General features: G+C 40.6%; 2 protein-coding genes across 2 annotated transcripts in view; both read right to left on the bottom strand.

Moving 5' to 3' along the window:
• Window positions 1-63: 63 nt before the first annotated feature.
• On the bottom strand, window positions 64-8,576 carry micu2 (mitochondrial calcium uptake 2). The gene is made up of 12 exons (XM_030782748.1): window positions 8,388-8,576; window positions 7,450-7,585; window positions 7,294-7,325; window positions 6,857-6,932; window positions 6,620-6,667; window positions 5,140-5,222; window positions 3,792-3,848; window positions 3,267-3,367; window positions 2,874-3,045; window positions 2,103-2,211; window positions 1,818-1,975; window positions 64-1,603 (listed from the first exon to the last, which is right to left on the bottom strand). The coding sequence occupies exons 1-12, from the start codon at window positions 8,574-8,576 to the stop codon at window positions 1,502-1,504; spliced, it is 1,263 nt and encodes a 420-aa protein (XP_030638608.1). The 3' UTR covers window positions 64-1,501.
• Window positions 8,577-10,288: 1,712 nt separating this feature from the next.
• sptbn4a (spectrin, beta, non-erythrocytic 4a) overlaps window positions 10,289-21,431 on the bottom strand; it is a 25,500-nt gene continuing 14,357 nt past the window's right edge. Inside the window, exons 10-20 of the mRNA XM_030783026.1 lie at window positions 21,154-21,398; window positions 20,552-20,690; window positions 20,261-20,345; window positions 19,640-19,836; window positions 18,650-19,539; window positions 17,208-17,268; window positions 16,852-17,105; window positions 15,652-15,822; window positions 14,749-14,791; window positions 13,989-14,188; window positions 10,289-10,415 (exon numbers count right to left, since the gene is read on the bottom strand). Coding sequence (XP_030638886.1) covers window positions 10,289-10,415; window positions 13,989-14,188; window positions 14,749-14,791; window positions 15,652-15,822; window positions 16,852-17,105; window positions 17,208-17,268; window positions 18,650-19,539; window positions 19,640-19,836; window positions 20,261-20,345; window positions 20,552-20,690; window positions 21,154-21,398 — 2,412 coding nt within the window. The remainder of the gene's footprint in view (window positions 10,416-13,988; window positions 14,189-14,748; window positions 14,792-15,651; window positions 15,823-16,851; window positions 17,106-17,207; window positions 17,269-18,649; window positions 19,540-19,639; window positions 19,837-20,260; window positions 20,346-20,551; window positions 20,691-21,153; window positions 21,399-21,431) is intronic.

The raw sequence follows: 21,431 nt of genomic DNA, 5'->3' as shown, positions 1-21,431 counted from the left end.
TTCCTAGATACAACATTCACTGACTAGTTACTACTGCTGCTGGTCATTTTATTTTATAACATTTAAGTATTCACAGAAAGAATCCTATCCCTTGCTTGGTTTATTTACCAAGTAAAATTACATGGTGGTTCTGAACATATCAATGTCAAGTTCTGACAGAAGAGGGCCTATTTGAAGCTAAAAAAAAGTATTCCAAGTTATTAATAAAGCCCAGCAAAACCACAGCGATAACACACCTGTAATTATTAAAAAAGAAGAATCAGAAAAACAGAAATGTCCTGTGAAAGACATGCCAGAAGTCTGTGGTAATGAGGCACTGTTTGGAATGTTCATATCCCAAGCAGTGAGGAACAGATTCCCCCATGAACAACCTGTTTCAGCAATTGAAAGAGCTGTAATATAAACTTATAAACTGAAAAAATAAGAGACATCCAAAAGGATACACTAAGGGCAAACATGTAAAACATCCAAAGGTTCACATTGACAGAAAGCTGAGCAATGACCAAACCACATGCACACCATAAGTATATTTAAAAAAAAAAAATGTAAACAAAACCACACCCTTACTCCATGAAATGTGACATGCATACACAACAAAGACTCTAGCTTTACTAAAACATGTGTCTTATCTGGTCTATGAACTTTTGAAGTTTCTTTGAACCTCATTTTTCTGTCTCACAGAAGTCCTCTCTAGTAAACAGGTGAGAAAACTGATCACTCAGTTGAATGGGACTGGCTTTTCTCTGTAAGTAGCTCTATACTTTCGGCTCAGAACCGAAGGGGCATATTTTAAAGAGAGGAACTGTCAGTTTACATCCTACTGTGATTGCTAAAACGCTTTTCTTTTTCTTTCTCTCTCATTTTCCCACAGTTGTTTGGCTTGGCCTTCAGAAACAGTTTTAAGATGAAACACATTTAAAATTGCTTGGGACCTCCCAGGAAGGTAACACCTTCAACTAAAGTAAACTGCACTGTTAATGGTGAACAGATTATTTGTTTAACATGGTGCACTACTCTTTTTATTTCACAATGAGTAGGCAGGCTTCTATTTTACATATTTCAGTCTCGAACTTTCAGTGCTACAAACTGAAATAGTGGTTATTTTCTCCTTGGTTCAGGGTACACAAGGTCTGCACATCAATATTGGTTGTCTTGGCAATCAAAAATTACTGTCATTTTAATCGATGCTGGAATCAAGTAAACTTTCTATAGCCAAAAATGCTTTTTTTTTTTCCCATACAAAAGTAAGCACATTTTATGGCGTCTTTCAAAAGGCCAATCACTCTAATATAACTGTACTTTGTAAAACACATTCTGTGTAAACATTTGATATTATATATGCTCATATAATAAATTTCTGTTTGTATTTAGTTTTAGTTTTTTGGGTGGGGTGGGGACAGTGATCCAAAAGCTGGCTGAAGCACTGGCATCATCAATGTTTTCCCAGATTGTTCCAGCTGTCCTACGACATCCCGATGCCTCAGAAACATGCAGGTCAACCTCAGAAGGGGCTGCTCCTGTCCCCCAGGGCCTCCTGAGCTCCTTTCAGTGTCTCTCTCTTCACACACTTCCAGTACCCTGACAAACCGTGCTGGGGCTGGACCTGGAGAGAGAACCCCTCACACGATTAACCACTCATGATCAGGAGTTCAGCTACATTAGTGTTAGTATCTTTAAACTGTTTCTATCTTTTAATGTTCGCATATGCAACCATTAAATGAGAACAGTATAGTTAACTGCATAAAAACTGCATTTCTGAAAAAAAAAAAAAATTAGTTTCCTTAATTTTTTATTTGAATAAAATTGTATATTTTTACCCTGAGTCCACGCAGAACCCTGTCTTTCATGACAGCAATGAACTCTTTATGGCTCAGACAGTTATCCCCATCCAGGTCAAAGATTTTAAATACAGTGTCTAGAACATTCTCTGACAGCTCATGTCCTGTAGCAATCTTCACAGCTCGTTTGAATTGGGCTAGAGAAGAACACAGGGAGGACAGCAAAATGAAGAACAAATGCACGAGGAAACTTGAGAGGCCCATTTTAGATCGTAAAACTACATTTTTTAAATTTAATACACTAAGAGAGAATGCTATTATTACCCATTCCGATTGGCCTGTTGGCTTCACTAATCATCTTCACAGAGAGGGCGAAGTCCTCCAAGTTGTTGGTAAAGAGACAGAATGCTTTAAATTCATCAAATGTGATGCTCTAAGAGAGAAAGAGGGGAAATTCCAAGATAACCAGACCTACCATCAGTCAAATACACCCTTATTTCCATCCAGGCTAACTAGCTTCACTCGGCATAAGGGACAATGCTAATATATTACAATTACCGTGTTACAGTATGTCTGTAGGGGCAGGTAGCTCAAGACTTTTTACCACGCAGCTGGCATCTTATTTACACAAAGCTTAAGCATGGCCAGCGGTAGTCATCAAATGGTTAGTACCTGCATTATTTGGCTTAAATTTGACTACTTCCTCATAGTTTGCTTTTGCTGTTTAGCTACATTGTTAGCATTATAGCTAACACAATGTTTGTCTATTCAAGGAACCTGTTTGCGCAACAAGTTTATTCAGCCAGTTGGCTTTCAGTATGAAGCCAGCTGTAGTTACCTTTCAAGCAGTGTCTTATTGGCATGTGACAAATACACTGCTGACACATTCATTTTTATGGCTTAAATATCGCTATGCTAATTTCATCTTGTCTGTGCACTCTTAGTAATATCGCTGGCTAAGGCTCATGCCATATATCCCTTTGTTTTGTTTTTTTTGTTTTGTTTTGTTTTTTTAAAATCGCGACCAACACAACTATGATTAACCCATGGCTGATCCACTGGTGGTGTGGAATGGCTATGTTGCTAGCTGGATACCTGGCCAGTAGGGATCCTCTTCCTCATGTTTTCCCAGTACGCCTCGTTGTCTTCCTCGTTAGTGTAGTGAAGCAACCATTCAGCAAAGTCTTCCCGCCGCATGGTGTCCATGCCCTTTGAGAACTGTAGGAACTCCATCTCCTGAACCTCCGCCTGCAGGTCCTCCATGAACCTACCATAAAGCCAAAAAAACCCCACACACATACATACTTAAAACTACGCCTTCACAATATATTTCACAGATGTGTCACTGACTCTGCCGTTATTCACAGTTCTTTCTCAAATACCACAAAGACACATTTTACAACCACCCTAACATACTTGATTTTTTTTTTTCCAAAACTTTTTTTTATATCTTAAAGTTACAGATGGATGGACTGCTGGATGGATGACCTGCGGAATTCTTGGTACTGCAGTTTTTTCTTCCCATTCCTCCCAAAGAAGAAAGCTTGAAGAGTAGTGCTGACTTCATCTCCGTCCTCCGTGTTTGACACCTGGAGAGGAACCAAGACTGTCACGACCTCATCATTTTAATCCCTGGTGTCTTCACAGGGTAGTATACCAGAGATTTTACTGTGCTATAAATCATAAATAACGTTGTGTCTACTTTCTAATCCTGCATACTGTCTACTCCAGTATGAACCAGACTCCTCTCTAGGTCCTAAAGTGTTTGGAAATAAAAATTATAACTGACATCTTCACTCATTTAACAGAAGCTCTTTTCCAAAGCAACTTAAATGAAGTGCAAACTGAGTAGGGGAGAACAAACAACATGCCACCATAAAGGCACAGGACAATCCCAGTGCCAGTAACAATTACTGACCATGGCATTTTTAAAAAATTAAGTACTACAGTACCTGGAAGTGTTTATCATATAACTACATTTTGCATCTACTGAAAGAATTCCAGATGATGTACCTCTGTAATGCCATCCCTCACAATCCGCTCTTTCCTCTTCCCAATTATTTTCTTCATCTTAGGAACAAAGAGAGGAGTTATTAAAATAAAAGAAACGGGTAAAAACAGTACAGGCCAAAGCAGACTGTGTTCAGTTTTAGAAATTACAATAAGGTTTACAGCTTCAAGCTTATTAGGGCTAAAACATGAAAATAAACTTTTATTATTAAAAAAATATATATTATATTATCTTTGAAATGTAACTACATACCTCTTACAAAGCTGAGTTTTCCCAGCAATGTCAGCAATAACAAAAATATAACACAGTATTAGTCAGTATGCACTGACTACAATACCCATAAACCTCCTCATTTTACACTCTCAGCCAGTCACATGATTTTATGAGCGACACCAGTCTAAAAACAAATTTTAACAACTGACCATGGCCCCACTGGGTCTGGTTGCAAATGATAACAAAAAACAAAAGAGAACAATTACTTCACAGGGGACAAAATGGAAGGCAAAAAGGTTGCTTGGCTAAACCAAACTCTTTTCAGTTTTTTTTTCTGGAGAATTTTAACGTAGACAGCAAATCACAGCAGTGCACTTTAGCACAAAAGCATTGCATTAACAATGCTTTTTAAGTCAAAACCAACACAATGAGCGTAGCTGGGCTATTCGCTTCCACAGGCAGACTTACAGCACGTACTTGACTAAAGCACCATTACGCTGTTAGACAAAGAGTCCCCCCTATATGCTGTGCTTTTAAAAAATTGGCCAATCTCACAGCCATTTTGGTGCAGTCAAAACGCTCTAGGTATCCCTTTTACAGTTGCTATGGTGACTAAGGATCCAGGAAACGCTGACCTGTGTTAACATAGGAGCACACTGACACACTGAGAATTTCACTGTCAAACAAATATGAATACATTTTTTTCCAGCATGAGATTCACACACCCAGAAATACGGAACAGGAACAATTTAAAACATCAGAATGTATGCACTGCTCTGCAAGTGCCTTGGTTTTAAATGAACCTTTTAAACAAGATAATCAATTTCCTTTCAAACAATATCACTTATCGGTAATCCCGTCCTCAGGCTTTTAATCCTGTTTTAACTCAAACCAACCACGACTTACAACTATACAGTTGTGTAAGCTGCACACCAAAAAGATACAATCACACAGGAAGCAATTTGATTTAAATATGTGGTGCACAATGAAAAGAGGAATGAAAAAATCATACTATCTGCCCCCTGTTTACAGAGAAAGCCACAGATGGCTAGCTTTACATTAATCATCAGCTGGTAAAGGCCTCTGCACAAAGCAGACGTCCTGTGTTACTGGGTGCTACGACATGCCATACCATACCTTCTGAAATTCCTTTTTGTCCACATGCTCATTACCATCAACATCAAGCATTTTGAAAGCAATGTGAAATCCTGTGTGTGGCTCTGTAATCACACAATGCAGTACATTACTGTTAGAACACACTTAGCCACACACACACACATACAACCACACACACACACACGCACATGAGCATACATACACACTACCCAATGGAACAAGAGGTGCCCTCTCACACAGTGTAAAACACAAATTCGTCCTCACTGTAAGCTACAGCTGAGAGCTGTAAGGTAAAGGGATGAAAGCATGTCAAGGCTGGGCTGTTTTTTGTTTGTTTGTTTGCTTTACAACCCTTCATTCATCAATGCACACAATTAAATACAAATTCTCACAAGCTGTACATTCAATTAAAATTAATATCAAGAAAACTGAGGGGCACTTCCATTTACCATTGCCAGTTTAACACAATGCCACAGAAACAAATTCTGTAGGAATCTTGAGTCAGAAAAACAGAGATCAGGGTATGCCTGTACACACAGAGAGAATACACAGAACCATGGAACTGCACACAGAAAACAATGCAGTGATGAATCAGTGAAACTGATAAAGGCTGGAACAACAGATTCCATTCAGGATACAGTTTACACTCAACCTAGCATTAATCACCTCACTTTGCTGAGTGTAGTGACCTGTTTGATGAACTAGTTACCTGTGGTCTAGCCAAGTTCCAACACTGGATCAAGTATTCAACACTTCAGCTGGGAACTATTGTTCTAAATGTAATAAAAAACAAAACCCTGAATGCGAAAGATGTGCAGACACGGTTTATAAACCTGTGTCACAGAAAATCACTGATAATGTCATTGGTATCACCTTCACATATCGGTTTTCTCAAGCCAATTCATTAAGGCCGTCTTTAGACGTGTTTTTTTGTTGTGGAAGGGCCTAAAGTTAGACTTGATTCTCAGATCCAACTGACAGTCAAAACAAGTAGCGGTAGCTGTAAAGATCTCAGTGCTAAACTTAAGCAAAGGTGTCACCATCATGTTTTTTACCTGAAAAACAACTCTTTGGATGAGTGTTTGGTGCACTCCATGGTCATCTCTCACGTAGACTGCCACCGACATAAATCAGCTTGGAGATTTCAGGATGAAAACAATAATAGTGCGGCATCATGTGCACATATTGTCTCAAGCTTTCCAGGACGCTAACACTAACATGCGGAAGCCCAGCTTTCACAGCCAGTGGAACGCACCAAAGCCTCATCTATAAAGTTGTTTTAAGGTCAGGACATGATGGTGAACCTTCCCGTTAAGTCTGGCAGCTTTCACAACCTTTATCTAGATCTCCACCACTCTCAGTGCACAAATGTCTCTGATAAGCATCCACAAATGTCTTCCAGTTTCCCAGAGGTCAGCAGGGAACTGTTCTACTCTGACACCAAGGAGCTTCAGGCAGTGTAGCCCATCTGTCAAGTACTGGTGAGAACAGTGTCACTTACTGGTGAGAATAGTGAGCAGGAATAGGTACTCTGTGTAGGAGATCAAGCCTGAAACGATGGCACACAGGAAGAACAGAGTTCAATCTCGTTTCATGTCATAAGTTTTGACAGATGCATGAGTAAGAACCAGAGCACAAACTAACAGGAGGCAGGACTAGACAGGCTATCTGTCATGTTAACCAACCCATCTGCACAGCTAATGAACCATAGGAAATCAATCAGTGCAAAGACATTTACCATTATCTCCAATGCCTCGGAAGAGTTCATTACCAGCTTGAGCCTTGGAGGCAAGTGTCAGCATCCTCTCCACTTCCTGAAGCATGTTCCAGACAATTACAACACAAGAGACACATCTACACAAACAATCCATACATTTAGGAAAAAAAATCCTAATTGTTTAAGTGACTTCCATGGAGACAAACTCAAGGAAAACAGAGTTTTGGACACATTTTTTAGAGGTTTGGTGGACTCAAGGTGGATTGGGAATAATGAAATGTAAATCATCAGTCTTTATTCCACAGATAAGCTAAAACTACAATCCCCTTCTCTTCCCACTGTTCGACTTTTTCTGTACTGTCTGAACCAGAAAGCAGAACTTTTTTTTTTATTTAATTGGTCTGTACAGAGGACCACATTCATTTCCTACAATTTCTACACAGTTCCTCATTACTCACCGCTTTGGTCAGAAGTTTCTTCTGTAATTTACCTTGTAAAAATAAGCAAATAAATTTACAATTAAAAAAAGTTACTTTGAAGATGGCAATAAAGAAGATTTATCCATCTGTTTACTTATTTATTTATTTTCTCCTTTGTTTTTTGTGGTCACTTACGGTCCACTTCTTCAAGCATGACAGAGTACAGAAAGTCTCTAGGCGTCATGTAAAATTCCTGCTCGTAGATCATGGAAGCGAACTGGTCAAAACGCAGCCGCCGCATTGATACAGGGGGAGAAGGAGCATCTTTCTGCTGAGAGACGGTGACGTATGGAGTGTGAACAACGTAATGTATATGCTAAAAAAAACAGCCTCACACTAATCACGGCTTACAACTGTAATAAACAGACACCTTCACGCACACTGGCCTATACACTTTAACACTTGTCATGAAAATTCACACGCTAAATGCTTTATGCCTCAGAAGAGCGGACAGTTTTAGAGTCACATCGGAAAAAATACCTTTGTCTGAGCGACAAGATTACCTTCTGTAAAGTTTATTTTGTAACCGACAGGACCGAACATAAGGAGCTAGCATTTATCACACGACTTAACAACAAATATAGCCCAGACTATATCTTTACAATCTCCTTTTAAAGAGGAAGCTAACTGTGTAACACAAGTTCTTGGTTGTGTATTAATAGATATATTTTAGAGATAACGACGAATCAGAGGAATCCAAGACGCATTGTAAACACGAGTCTGTTCTATGAAACTGTGGGAAGGCGGCGATGATAGTAGGTGCGGTGCAGCTTTGCTCTCTACAGAGGGTATAATGCACCCAGAGCCAGGTAGAGCAGCAAAACATGGTCACTTTAAAACAAGACACGGCCTGAAGTTATCGGTGTTGTTAAGACAGTAGCCTACTCTTTGAGGGCGTGTCTCCAAACGAAGTTTATGCAATACATAAAGCACACACCTTCGTTGACAAAATATTCAAATAACGTTTCCGTACGGATTTTCAGTATGGACTGATTCACTATGGCTCAGACTGATTTTTTTAACAAAAGACTGAAACGTTGTATATATTAAAGTCAGAGAAACAATTCTGATACCGTCTCTTCTGCGTAAACGGCGAGGGGCCATCTCCAGCGTGGTTCTTTGCGATAATAAAGTAAACCACCTCCTACTAAAGACCCCAGAACACCTGCACCAACCGAGCGATGTAAGGACGCATATCTTAGAGACCACGATCTCCTAAAAAAGTTCCGCAAACCCCAACCTAACCTGCCCCAGGTAGCCATCTTCCTCTTTCAGGAAGTTTATGCACAGAGACACCTTATATAGTGCGTCCTTAAAACTACGCCAACCCACAAATCTCAATTGTCTTCTTCGGCAGATGTAAAGGACTCACAGCGATATGAGATAAGCTGCTTTGTCGCCACCTATCGTTTAAGTGGCGAGCGCCGATAACCAAAACACTGAACTCTTAGATGAAGAGGGTTGCGTCAAGGTAACTTGAGGTGCCTGAAGAAGAAAACTCCTCTCTAACAACTGGATGACTCTACCGCAAACTTTTCAATGTCAAGCTCCATTCACATTAAAGTTTTTTTTAGAAAGTGCAGTACGGATTATAGGGAGACAGTCTTAACTTTCTCTGCATGTAAATGATATCATTTCACTCCATTTCATTTGCCTCATCACACCCCAGCGTTTCTCGTTTATAAACGTATCATCAAGCCATTTGTTGTCAGGATACAGTTTGTGACATTTTTGTTCTAAATTAGATTGTTGTATTTGATGAACGGTTTGTAAATATATGCTCCATAAAATGTGATTCTTCCATTGAGATCGTATTCGGTCTCCCCCAAATCCTGTAAGATCACTTCGCCCATCCTCACACACCATTCCAATTCAAAACACAGTTTTCGTATCCACCGGCTACACTCTGCCCTCACACCCTGTCACCCTCACACCCCCCTGTCTCATCCAGGCGCCTTCTCCATCACTTTGTTCCCAGATCTCACTCCCCAAGGGTTCGACAGTTCTTACTGCTCACACTGAGGTGGCGGATTTACCTCTCCACTGCTGTCAGAGCGCAGAGTTCCTGCCCATCTCTCGTTGCAAAATTGATAAAGCATCTCTTCAGGCCATGGCCACTCCAGCATATCCAGTTCAGCCCCTCATCATTACCACTCCATTAAATCTTTTTAGCCCCCCCCCCCCCCAATAATAAATTATTGGCAGTAATTATTACTGGCTCTAATGAAGTTCCTGCTCTATGATGCATAGTATTTCTCATTTGATTCAATTTCTTTAATGCCTAGGAGCATCTACAAAATAAACACATTTGTAACTGTAATTATAACAGTAATGTAGTGCAACAAACAATAACACAAAGACACCACAGTATGTTGATATATACAACCTGTATTAATGAATCTGTGGGGATATCAGTAGATAATGTTTTTTTTTTTTATGACAAGTCATGTCATCTGCTCATTCATCATTCATCTCTCCTAAAACATCATTATTATCTTCATCGTCATCATCATCATCGTCGTCATCATCGTCATCACCATCATCACTGTTATCATCCCTGCTCAGTACCTTACAGAGGAATAAAACCCCTTTGATAAACATGCACAGCTGTTGCATAGAAATCACCTCTATATTCACATTCATGCAACTTAATAGTGTTTTCTTCTATGATCCTCATATGAAATGATTTAGGCCTACTTAACAGGATTAAGCTGAGTAGCCCACTCTTTCTAACCTTGTATTTGGGGTTCATTAGTGAAGCAATACCCACGAGAGTCATATTGCCCTCAGCAATCAAGCGTCGACTGAACAGAAGAGAAAAAACAGAAACATTTCACATAGGTAAAGTCAAGCAAGGTGGTGATACAGCAGCTAAGTATGAAAAGGTGACTGGTTCGTGACTGGTTGAAATTCACAGACTTATATGAAGTAAGAACGTCAAATGTCCACATCTGTCGAAGCAGAAGTCTCTGGGTCAAAAGTTCATCCGGAATTTTCTACACAGTTCATCTGCAATATTCCGCAGTTCCTTAGCTGCAAAGTAAGGATGCCGGCGCTGTTGGAAATGAACATGAGCGACCCTGTGTGGTAGTTTTGTGGAACTGCATCGGGAAACAAACAAACGTCACAAAAAGCAATATCATACAACTCAAAGGGCCGAGTTTTAAGAGGAAAGAAAAAAAATCATCATCCAGTGCCCTGTCAAATCCTTCAGATAATCTTTTTTTTTCTGAGTGAAATTGTGCTTTTAATTGATTAATCCATAAGCCAGGTCACACTGATACAAGCAAAAAGTAGTAATTCCCAACGACTGAAATTTGAAAGTGTCTTGTGTTTCAGCTAAAATCACAGAGCTATGTGTGTAGTGTGGGAGGCATTGATCATACATGATGTTTCATGTTTCATAAAGCACAGCAATGCAGACATGGCACATCATGTGACCTACCCCACAGAAACATGTCAGAGTTGCAGTAGCTTTCTGGACTAGAGTTCAGAGAGTTGTGCAGTCTTTGTGCAGTACTGAAAACACTGTTTGAATGTTCATACAGACGCTGTAGCATTAAAGAAAAAGAAATGGTTTTTAGTTGTTGAAGTTTTTTTTTTGTTTTTTTTTTTAAGTAAGGGTCAGGAAGATATCATCAAACAAAATATAGAATCTGATTGTTTACAGACAACAGCAAAAGAATTCCCGCAAACGAGAACAGCTATTTTCTTTTTTTCTTTTTTTAGTCAGTAAACACCTTACTTACAGGTTCTGCTTTATGAAGGAAAAATTAATAGCATCTTACATTAGATTTTACTGATGATACTACATCAAGAATTGGTTTTACTGTGTCTAACACTGTTACACTGAATGTGGCTGTGACAACTCTAACGCAGTGCACATGAGCAAAAAGAATCCTTCGTGACTGAGAGAGCTTTTCTCTCCTTTCTTTTCCTTGATTGCAGACTGTTGGTGGAGTGACTCTTTTTAGAGTGGTGTGGGGATGGGAGGATGAGGAAAGGTAAAGAGCTGTCATGATTCAAATGCTGGGGAATCTCCGGAGACATCGGGCGGCCTACATCTATAATAAGTGTCTTTGTCAGGGGTTTCTGTGAGAGTGGATTCAACTCAAAAAAGAAAGAAAGCTACACCAGAGAAGTAGAGCTGTTCTCCAGAGCACATACTCTACACTGCCCTTCAGAGTGTATGATGGAGAGAGAAAGAGAGAGGGGAGAGAAAGAACATCAGAGGGATTCAATCCTAAAGGCTCATCTCTCTCTTCTAAAATATCTATTCAGTAAGTCCAATTTGAGCATCGAGTGTCTAGATGACTCTCTAGATTAGAACCCCATAACTGACTCCCCATAATTAAGAGCCAGAGACAACTCCAGTATATCAGATTTACCAGTATTAATTTAACTCCTTTAGGCTTACTCCCTGACTTAAAAGGACTGCAAACTGCAACTGGAAGATCCAGCTATTGCACTTTGTTTGTATTACTGTTGAAGGATCTGGAAAGAAATATGTCTTCATCACTTTCCAGAATAAGTCCCAAAACAGTTTTTTTTAAAGCATGAAATGACTTTAGGAACTGATTACACTTTATGAAACACATTCTAATAATGGCAATTTTAATTTTGACAGTTGCAATGAGACTTTTACCGGGTACCAGTGTATGTTTAGAGCCATTAAGGGAGTTTTTGAAGTGTGGGTGTGGTCTCCATACAGCAGAGGCTCAGATCAGTGAGAGAAGAACATGCACAGCTGGTCTTTAGGACATCCCTATTTTACACCAGGTTGTCATGGGTACAGACAGAGCCCTATCTATTCCACACTGTTAAACAGCAATAACAAACTCAGACTCTGCTCTTTTGAACTGGACTGTAATTTGACCATCTCACACGGGAGCTATTAAAGAACAACAAACTATAAGAAGCTGAAAATATCCATAAACATAAAACTGGTGGCGATATGAAGGGGGAAGTGATGACTGTACAGGGTGGAATGTGGTTTGAACTATGACATCACTCTGACAGAATCCTCATCTCTAAGCTGATGAGTGAATAGAATCGATGTCAAGTGGCCACTCTCCTTTGAATTGTCTGAACAGTTCATTCAAACTGCTTAGCTTATGGACCATTGGACAGCAAACACATAGCTGTTGCTAAAGCAATAGTTTTGTCTGGCAACACACTATGTACATCTGCACGTACGAAATAAAAATCTCTCACATGAGAAAAATCATGATGCAGAAATAAACAGAAAAAAACCCCTTTTTTGTCTACATATAGATGCACTCTTTACTGTCTTACTATGATGCAAGCAGGTTGATGTATGTGCCTCAGTATGAGAGTGTTTGTACATTTGTAGGCCAGTTTAGGCTACTCATAGGAATCTGAAGGATTACTGTTTACAATCATTACATTAAACCAGTTTAGCCAGGGCTATGTTAAACGATTAATACATTTTAGCATTTTGTTACATTACTCATACATTAATTAAGAAAAAAAAATGAGGTTGCGTCTTAATTCACTGCAGGCTGTTGAGTTAAAATCTGCGATTAACATAACAGTCTCACACAGACACCCTACATCCAGTCTACGATTTACTCATTTTACGACTATTTACTTTAAATTCTGAGGATGTTGGGGAAAATAAGGTGTGGAACAGCAGTATAATATTGGGGTAAACCTCCCTTTTCGGTTTGGTAATATTTGAAGAGTAATATCCTTACATCTTTAATTAGTTAAATTGTCATAGTCTAATTAATACAACTGACGCAATAATACACTATAATTCAGCACCCTGTCCAAACACACTTGCAATCCCAGATGTGACTGCAGTGTGTAGCAGAGGACCTGAATCTGAAGTCTAAATTACTGAGTGTATGTTATAGCTAAGGAGAGTAACTGTGTGTGATAATCTACCACACACTAGAGGAGGAATCTTAAAATAGTCATGTGAAAAGTGTGTCTTTAAATTGTTTTTGACAGTTAGAATGAACAAGGTCCGGTTACAGTGTTCAGTACTGAAGTGGATGTTTGAACTGGTATGCGCTGTGCAAGTTTTACCACGATACTCTGCATATGCACTTGTGTGTGTGTGTGTGTGTGCATGAATGTGTGTGTGCGTGTTTGTGTGTGCTTGTGTGTGTTTGTGTGTGTGTGTGTGTATGCACAGCATGAGTCAATTGTGATGAGCATAAGTAATCAGTAATACATGGGAAGAGCAATTATAGAGAGGTGAGGTTGATCTGCTATTCCATATATTGCTTAAGTAGAACGTTAATCAAATTGCCTTTAAAGGTCATGACAGAGCATGACTGATAAAGAGGACGATACCATTAATGCCATTCTGTCATTCTCTCTCTCTCTCTCTCTCTCTCTCTCTCTCTCTCTCTCTGACTCCCCCACACTCTCCCACACACACAAATACATAAGGAAAGCTTAACTTGTTTTCATCCTAAAACCAGACCCTCAAAACGCATGAAGAGAAAACATCACGCCTCATCCTCCTCTTATTTGGAAGGATGAATAGATGGAATAATAAATAAATAAATACATGTCGACAGAAAAGCGCAGCTGTGCATCATTTGCTTTTTCCAGAGGTGCTGGAACCTCTGGATCCTCGGTCACCTCTCTCTGCTCTCTCTCTCTCCGACGTGTCTCTCTTTTCTGAGCCTTTCTCTGACCCTTCTCCTTTATCTGATCGCTCGGAACGTTCCGACCTCTCAGAACGCTCCGCCCCCTCTGATGGCTCCGCCCCCTCTGACCGCTCCTTACGTTCTGATTTGTCAGCATCTGTGGAGGAGGTGTTCTTCTCCCATTTGGCGATCTCCTCAATCTCACTCAGGCTGGCGTTGATGCTGTTCACCCAGCCTTTCAGGTCCTCCTAAACATTAAAACACAAGGAAGAAACATCACCCTAGGATGCAAAAACTTTTTTAGTTGGATTTAGTTTCATTTAATGCAGCTTTTAGTGACGTGAGGAGGGCACTTTTTTCACAGTAAGTGTACAGAAACCAACTAGCAAAATAAACACATTCTCTAAAACAGTTGACTAGAATTGGTTGACAATTCTATTTGAGTCCTTAGCATACAGTTTATAACAATTAACGACGATGACATCATCAGTGTTTTCTGATTAAACAGTGGCCCTCATTTCATGGACAGCACCAAGGCAAATAAGTGTTAAAAATTAGAATGAACGCTTAATTTGAAATTAATTAAGTAAAATTTTTTTAAAAATATTTTAAAATTCTTTAAAAAATAATCTTGTCGCCAATGCATTAATACAATTAATACAATTTATATAACAGATTGTTCTTGACTTTGTGAAACTTTAGAGAACAAAATTATCCAGAGTAAATGTACAGTGGAAATACTAATGGTACTCTCTCCATTAAAACTTTTATTGTCTTTTTCCTCATAAATTTTAACTACATCTCTTACCTCATCCTTAGCCAGGAAGATGTAGTCCTCCCCATCATTTCTTCTGGGAAAACAAAAAACAAATAGAATTTACACACATCAGTTATTGTAATCATCAACATGTAATTGCCGTTCATGTGTGACTAGCTCATGCTTATTTTCAGTAACTTCCAAATCTGAAGAGGTGACTAGTAAATATTTTATATACGACACGTCTCACATTTTTTTGAAAAAGGCACTTATGGTGATTCAAATTTAAAGTGCTCTACTTTTAAGGAGCAGCATCACTCATCAGTGTCCCTGCTGAGATAGCAACCAATCAGAGAGCAGCAAAGGCAGAACTACATACCCATTAATCTCTCATTAAAATGGCAGTTCATGGCTGCAGTGCCACATTGTCCAAAAATGTCTTCATTTTATAAAATTTATAAGCTTAATCTGTTTGTGAGGATTAAGCCATGGAAAAAAAACCCATAATATAACAGTGCTGGAATTGTCTGATGAGTACATTTTAACAAATTTTTTGCCTCATATTTCACAAAACGTGCTTACAGTGCTAGCTAGTTGTAGGATTAGATGCCTACTTCATAAATTCCAAGTTTCAAGTTTCAAGTGAATTATGGAAATATTTGGTAGAGATAGGCACATTGAAGCCCCCCTGCTTACATCGATAAAAGTTTAGCAACACACACTAGGCTGCATCTTTCTTTTTAGAAACAAAAAGCTCATCCTGTCTGAACGGCACCTGTAGGACAGAGATGACACGAGGAACACAGCTGTTTGGCCGGACCATTTCAACCGAACAGTGAGGGCATCAACAAAGCAATGTGCAGGCAAAACATTTCCGAGAATGCATCAAGCTCCAAGCAATTGACAAAACTAAAAGTAAGAAAAAAAAAGACTTTGCAATACTTGCGGAATCACCTGAGGATGAAGACGTTTTTCTTTTTCTTGTATCCGTTGGTGGTGTCAAAGGTGCAGAGGGCCAAACTAAGGAGGGGCTCATCGTTATACGGCGTGGTTTTGTGTCTTGCGTCCTTATAGAAGCCAATCTCGCCTTTAGATAATACGCAGAACAGGTTCACCCAAGATTTACTGACGAAGGAGAGGAAGGGTGAAAAAAAGAGGAAAAAAGAAAAAAGAGGGGGACATAAAAAATGTCATTTTCACTGATCATACTCTTATTTGGCTTACAAAGGTAGTTAACCTGATGGTATTACTGTGAAGATAACAAGATTCTTTCCTAACTATTAGCAAGTTAAACTTGTTTGCCGAACCAAAGTATGCAGCTAACCAGCTCAGCCAGACACTGCACTTGCAAGCTCAGCTAGGTAGCGATCCATGCAAACTGATCAGAAGTGCTCATTTAAACGAATGACTAAAAGACCTACAGCTAATGTGTTTTCATTAAATCAAGGATTTCATTTGATCTTATGCACTGAAATGCTGAGCTGCGCAAATAGCTTGCGCCCTCTCCAGAAACAAACTAGGTCATTTGTTCCGGAGGGAATTTTGGAATGGCTCAGGAGGGAGACACAGATAATATCAGTGGGCAATAACTGGTTAATAGACAATGTTGTTCCAGAAACAACCTAGGAATGTCAATTCAGGAACATGTCCTACAAAATCACGTTCATCTGTGTGTACTATGTGCAGGGCACATATTCATTCATAAGTATTTTCCATCATAAGTGAAAACTGGTGATATGCAGGTAAGGACAGGCAACTCGTTTGCTTTTATGGAGCAACTTGTTCAAGTTAACATTTAGTCATTTTTATTCTTCTTCTCGTGTTTTGAAGTGACAACAGAGCCAAATCTCGGACAGTTATGTGTTAAAGACCTTTATTTCACTTTCGTAAAGTTGTCAAAAATACTAGTTCAATCTGTCAGTGTCTGAGAAAATTTAAGTTTATTCTGAAAGTTTTATGACAAGACAATGTAGCACAACAACAGACACCAGTCAGCATCATCAAGTACATGTGTGGTAGGGCTGGATTTTACTGTGTTTTTTTTCCCTTTAAGGGACATATATTGTGACCCAAAGCATGTCATGCCAGGGCATCTAAGCCCAGTCTGGTGATGTCTGTGGTTAGCAGTTACTATCACTGAAAATTTGTCCTGACCTGTTTGGGCTGCGTTCCTTCCCCTCCTGTTCGTGCTTGCGATATAGGAAGCCTTCATGCTCTACAGTATGTGTGGGGGGCTGCGGGGTGGCAGGGGTGCTCTGAGCGGGGGCAGACCGTGATCTCCTCGTTTCCTCTGGCTCTTTTGGACGTGGTCTCCGTCGCGGTTTGGGCCTATCGCGGGCTCGAGGGCGGTCCAGTCGGGTAACTGGAGCAGACAGACTGCTGGGAGGCCGGTATACCTCTCCTCGAGCCTGAGAGAGAGAGAGACAGCATTCGAGGGACAAACTTATAAACAATATTCATAAACAATGGCCATGCTAAAACATTATCTGTTTCCGATTAGAGATACTCACATGGGCAGCCTCTCTCTCCTGCACCTGCTCCACAATCTCAGCCATAGTGGAACGCTTCTCCCTACAATGGCACAAATCCATAAGATAAACACAGACATGCAACACATGCACTCATAAACTACCATTTTACTCCAGTTGCAGGGGTAAAGGACTGTGCATTAAAGGGGCTTTTTTTTCAGTTTCACCAAGGTTGTGTTCCCTCAGCACTTGCATAGTGAGAAAGTTGGTTCCAATGGGATGTTCCAGAATGACCCTTTAAAATAGCTGCAAGAAAGACTCTAGAGATCTCACACAGAGTTTATTTAACTGAGCTCTGAGCAAAGGAAGCTTTGTGTTGTGTTATTTCGAAACAGACATTAGAAAATAGGACCTTGCAGAATCAGAGGTCACAATCACAATCAGAGTTGTGAAATGCAGCAAAAAATCACTTCTCCATAAATCACAACTCCTTACTTCAGCAAGAAAGAATTACATGCACCATTTATTCCTGAAACATTTTAGGAGATATTTTAATCCTCAAATGAATAACAGTTGAGCAGCATGGAAATGAACAACAAAAGTGTTAAATGTAATGCAACTACGCTCTCAAGCTCAAGGAGGGCTGAGTGCCAAAATGTGTCCGTGCAAAAAGGTTTGAAATGCACCAAATGTCATTGGCCTTTACTGGAACAGAGTGTGAACATTGGAGAAGTTTAGAAGGATAAGCGCAGGGGCTGTGTGAGTCACTTCCAGACTGGCACCCAAGATCTGTTGCCAGAGATAGAATCCCAGCGGAGTTCTATTATATAACATTACATGTGTTTAACAGAAAGAAACCATATACACAGTCCTGTCTTAGAATGCCCAGAGAGCCTTGCCAAGACTGACTTTGATGTGCACACTTGGCTTCCCTCCACCTTTAAAGCAATAGGGCTATGAATGGTCAACAGAGGTCACTGTGCTTGCAGAGGTGATTACTCCACTAATCTTGCCTAGCGTCCAGTCGCAAGGAGACATGAAAAAGGTCTTTTAGGACAAACAGCCCAATGTTAACATAGCAGAACCATGGCTTTCAGATACAGTATACCCCACAAAGTGACAGAGTGACATATACTGGTAGCAAAAAGACCCATGAGACACATGATCACACCACCATGTAGATGTGCCCTCTTGTTGAGGTTGTCCTGGGTGATTTTGCATGTCTGCTTGCTCTTTCATGTTTTATCTCAACAGAAACTCCTTGCTATGGAATGTGTGTTGTTAGCTTCCAGAGCCAACGTTGGGAATACTGGGACTACTGGGAAAAGGTATTTAAAAATTATTTAATGCTCAGAAAATAAGGATTTTGAGAGGTCACAAAACAGACAGCTCTTACAGGCAGAATAGCAGCTATTGGCGAAATTCCTATGACTTCGAAACCTTCATCCAAAACACACACACACATCACTCTCAGAGAGACTCACCCTGACGGTCTCTTGTCAGAGGGTTCTCTGCCCGAATCCTGGTCACTCGGCCTCCCACTTCCCTCCTGCTCACTGGACGACTGCCTCTCCAGTCGCCGACGGTAACGCTCCTGTCGGACAATGAGTGGCAACTCGTTTAATCGGGCCTGTATCTCCTGCTCGCTTGAGGTCTGTCTGCCCAACCGATACTCCCTCTCCCGCCTGAGGTGGTCCATTTGGGGATCCGAACGGCTGCCGCGGGGGTCCCTCTGGAGCCGGCTGTGGATCATCTCCAGGGAGGGGTCCAGGCCCACGGGAGGAGTTGAAATGTCCACCCCCCCAAGCCGGGATCTATGGGCCTCCATTAGGGGCGAAACAGCCTTGTGGATGTGGTTGATTTTGGGCTGTTGGCAGTCAGCTTTGAGATGTTGCCAGGCGTAAGCTATTTTAGGTTCTGTCATTCCCACTGCGCCTAAATGGTTCATACTGTGGTAACTGGAACCATCTATCCCCATAAGACCCTGTTGGTTCAGCCCCTGGTAACTGTAACTATCAGGTCTCAATATACTACCCTGCTGGTTTAACCCGTGGTAACTGGAACTATCCGCCCCAACAATGCCACCCTGCTGGTTTAACCCGTGATAGGAAGATCCGTTCATTACTGGGTTGTATGGGGCAAATGTGGAACCCAGTCTCTGAGCAAGTGTGTTTGCAGCCATGTGTGCAGTGGTGTGTGCAAGTTCCAAACCAGCTTTAGGATCAAGGACCGAGTCTGGAAATGGGTTACGAAGGAGAGAGGATGAGGAGGAAGATGACGAAGAGCTGGGGACGAGACAGGACGCAGGGAACATCTGCCTGTTCAATAGAGATGTTGTTGGCTGCTTGTTTTGTTCTTCTTTCAGCTTCTCTGCCTGGAAGAGGGGAGGAAGAAGGGAATAAAGAGTCAGAAAAATCTATGTGACAAAAAATAAGAGGATAATTTCAGAGTAAATAGAGGATCGTAGCTGTTGCCTTGCCAACCTGTCGTAAAGAGCTGAAGTGTTCCTTCCATGTGGCTGCCGCCTTTCGGAAAGCCTCATGCCGACGAATCAGCTGCTCAACCTCATCGGCTCCGCCTCCTGTCTCTTGACTGTTGGTGATTGGATCTTTGGGGGCAAGCCATGACTGCTCCGTGACTGTCTGCTGGGCGGCCTGTAACTTCAGCTGCACTGCAGAGCAACAGTAGAGTTAATACAATGCATCTCCAAGACAACCAAGCATCAAAAACAGCAGGATGTTACAATAAAATGCAGAGAGCAATGCTAAATCAGAGTTTTGCATTCTTTAAAATGTTTATAATATTTTCAAACGTTTCAAACTACTGAAAAAAGGATAAATAACAAAACACATATTTTGTGTAAGCTCAAGAGGTCAACATTGCAGAGCCCTGTAACATCCAATAGTATAATCCTAATATAACACTACACATATAGTATACATAAAAAATGCAGTAGAAAATCTTTCAGATGAGTCATGTTATGTTCACAGAACCAAAACATAATTTTTCTGTAATGGTATCAAAATGTTAAAATAATGACTGTGATCTGCAACAATAAGAAATGTAAAAATCACTCTGAGTGTTATTGTTCTCACTGTTTTGAAGCTTCTCCCAGTGCTGATCCCATCGGTCATTCATGTCCTTTTGCTTGGCCATTACATAATCTAACTTCTCTTTCACCTTAGAGAACGAGACAGAAGAAAAGAGAGAGAGTGAGAGAGAGAGAGAGAGAGAGAGAGAAAGAGAGAGAGAGGAATTTCTGTGTTAGTTTATACTACACTGGTTAATGACCATGTTGCTATGAACACAAAAGCAAAATTAAAAAATAAGAGACATATTATTTTGTCCGTGTGTGTGTGTGTGTGTGTGTGTGTGTGTGTGTGTACCTCTTCAGAAGCAGGGCTGCGGGCAGCAAGTAACATCTTGCCCATCTCCACACAATGCATAAAGTTCTTGCTCTTGTTTTCCACCTTTGTCTTCAAACCTTGGTGCTGTGACATCATTCCCTCCAGTGCGGAGAGATCCCTGATGCACACACACACACATACACACGCACAAACAAACACACACACACACACACAAACATAGCCAAAGGTTACATCTCTGGGAAGAGTATTCACAGTGTTCAACAATGAGAACTACACCCGTGTGTAGCAAAGCACTGTCAGTGTTGGTCACAGGTCACTGGTGCTGCTGAGGTGAAACAAGAATCCATAGCATTATTACAAGACAGTTTTGCCAGTTAAAAGTCAATACTTGGCTGCATCTGCCAAGTGTAAAGCCGAGAGCAATCAGTTCATAGCTTTTGTAAGTGACAATGAATTAAATGCAGATACTGAGCTGTATAAGACTTAATGTATCTCCGAAGAGTCAGATAACAGAGATATGCTATTGGGGAGAAAAAACATTATTGTCTATAGCAACTTATTTTAAAAAGAAAATCCCTTTGCTGTTGTAAATCCATCTAAATCCCTTGGCTGAGCCATACCTGGCATCCTCAAATGGGCCGATCTGTCCCATAATTCCATCCATCCACATGCTCAGCTCACGCACCGTCGCAAAGAACTGTAACTTGTCTGTTACTGTGGTAACCTGCACTCGGCTGCCTTCGCAGGCAACCAGCAGCTCCTTCCAAGCTTGCATCACTTCCTGTTCTCGAATTAGGATAGCGTCGGCTTTTTCCCCGGCGTAGATTGCCCGCAGTTGGGCCGCGTTCTCTTGCAGCTGTCGCACCTGAGGTGATTCAGTATGACAATGACTTTTTCC

The sequence above is a fragment of the Chanos chanos genome, chromosome 8 (genome assembly GCF_902362185.1).
Source record: "Chanos chanos chromosome 8, fChaCha1.1, whole genome shotgun sequence".
In the NCBI taxonomy this organism is placed as follows: Eukaryota; Metazoa; Chordata; class Actinopteri; order Gonorynchiformes; family Chanidae; genus Chanos; species Chanos chanos.
This window is presented reverse-complemented; position numbering and strand designations above follow the sequence as displayed.

Coding starts and splice junctions, on each gene's coding strand:
- micu2 (XM_030782748.1), bottom strand. CDS start 8,576: ATGGCTACCTGGGGCAGGTTAGGTTGGGGTTTGCGGAACTTTTTTAGG. Junction 7,326..7,449: donor CATGCTTGAAGAAGTGGACC/GTAAGTGACCAC, acceptor TATTTTTACAAG/GTAAATTACAGAAGAAACTT. Junction 5,223..6,619: donor CCTGCTCACTATTCTCACCA/GTAAGTGACACT, acceptor GTGTGATTACAG/AGCCACACACAGGATTTCAC.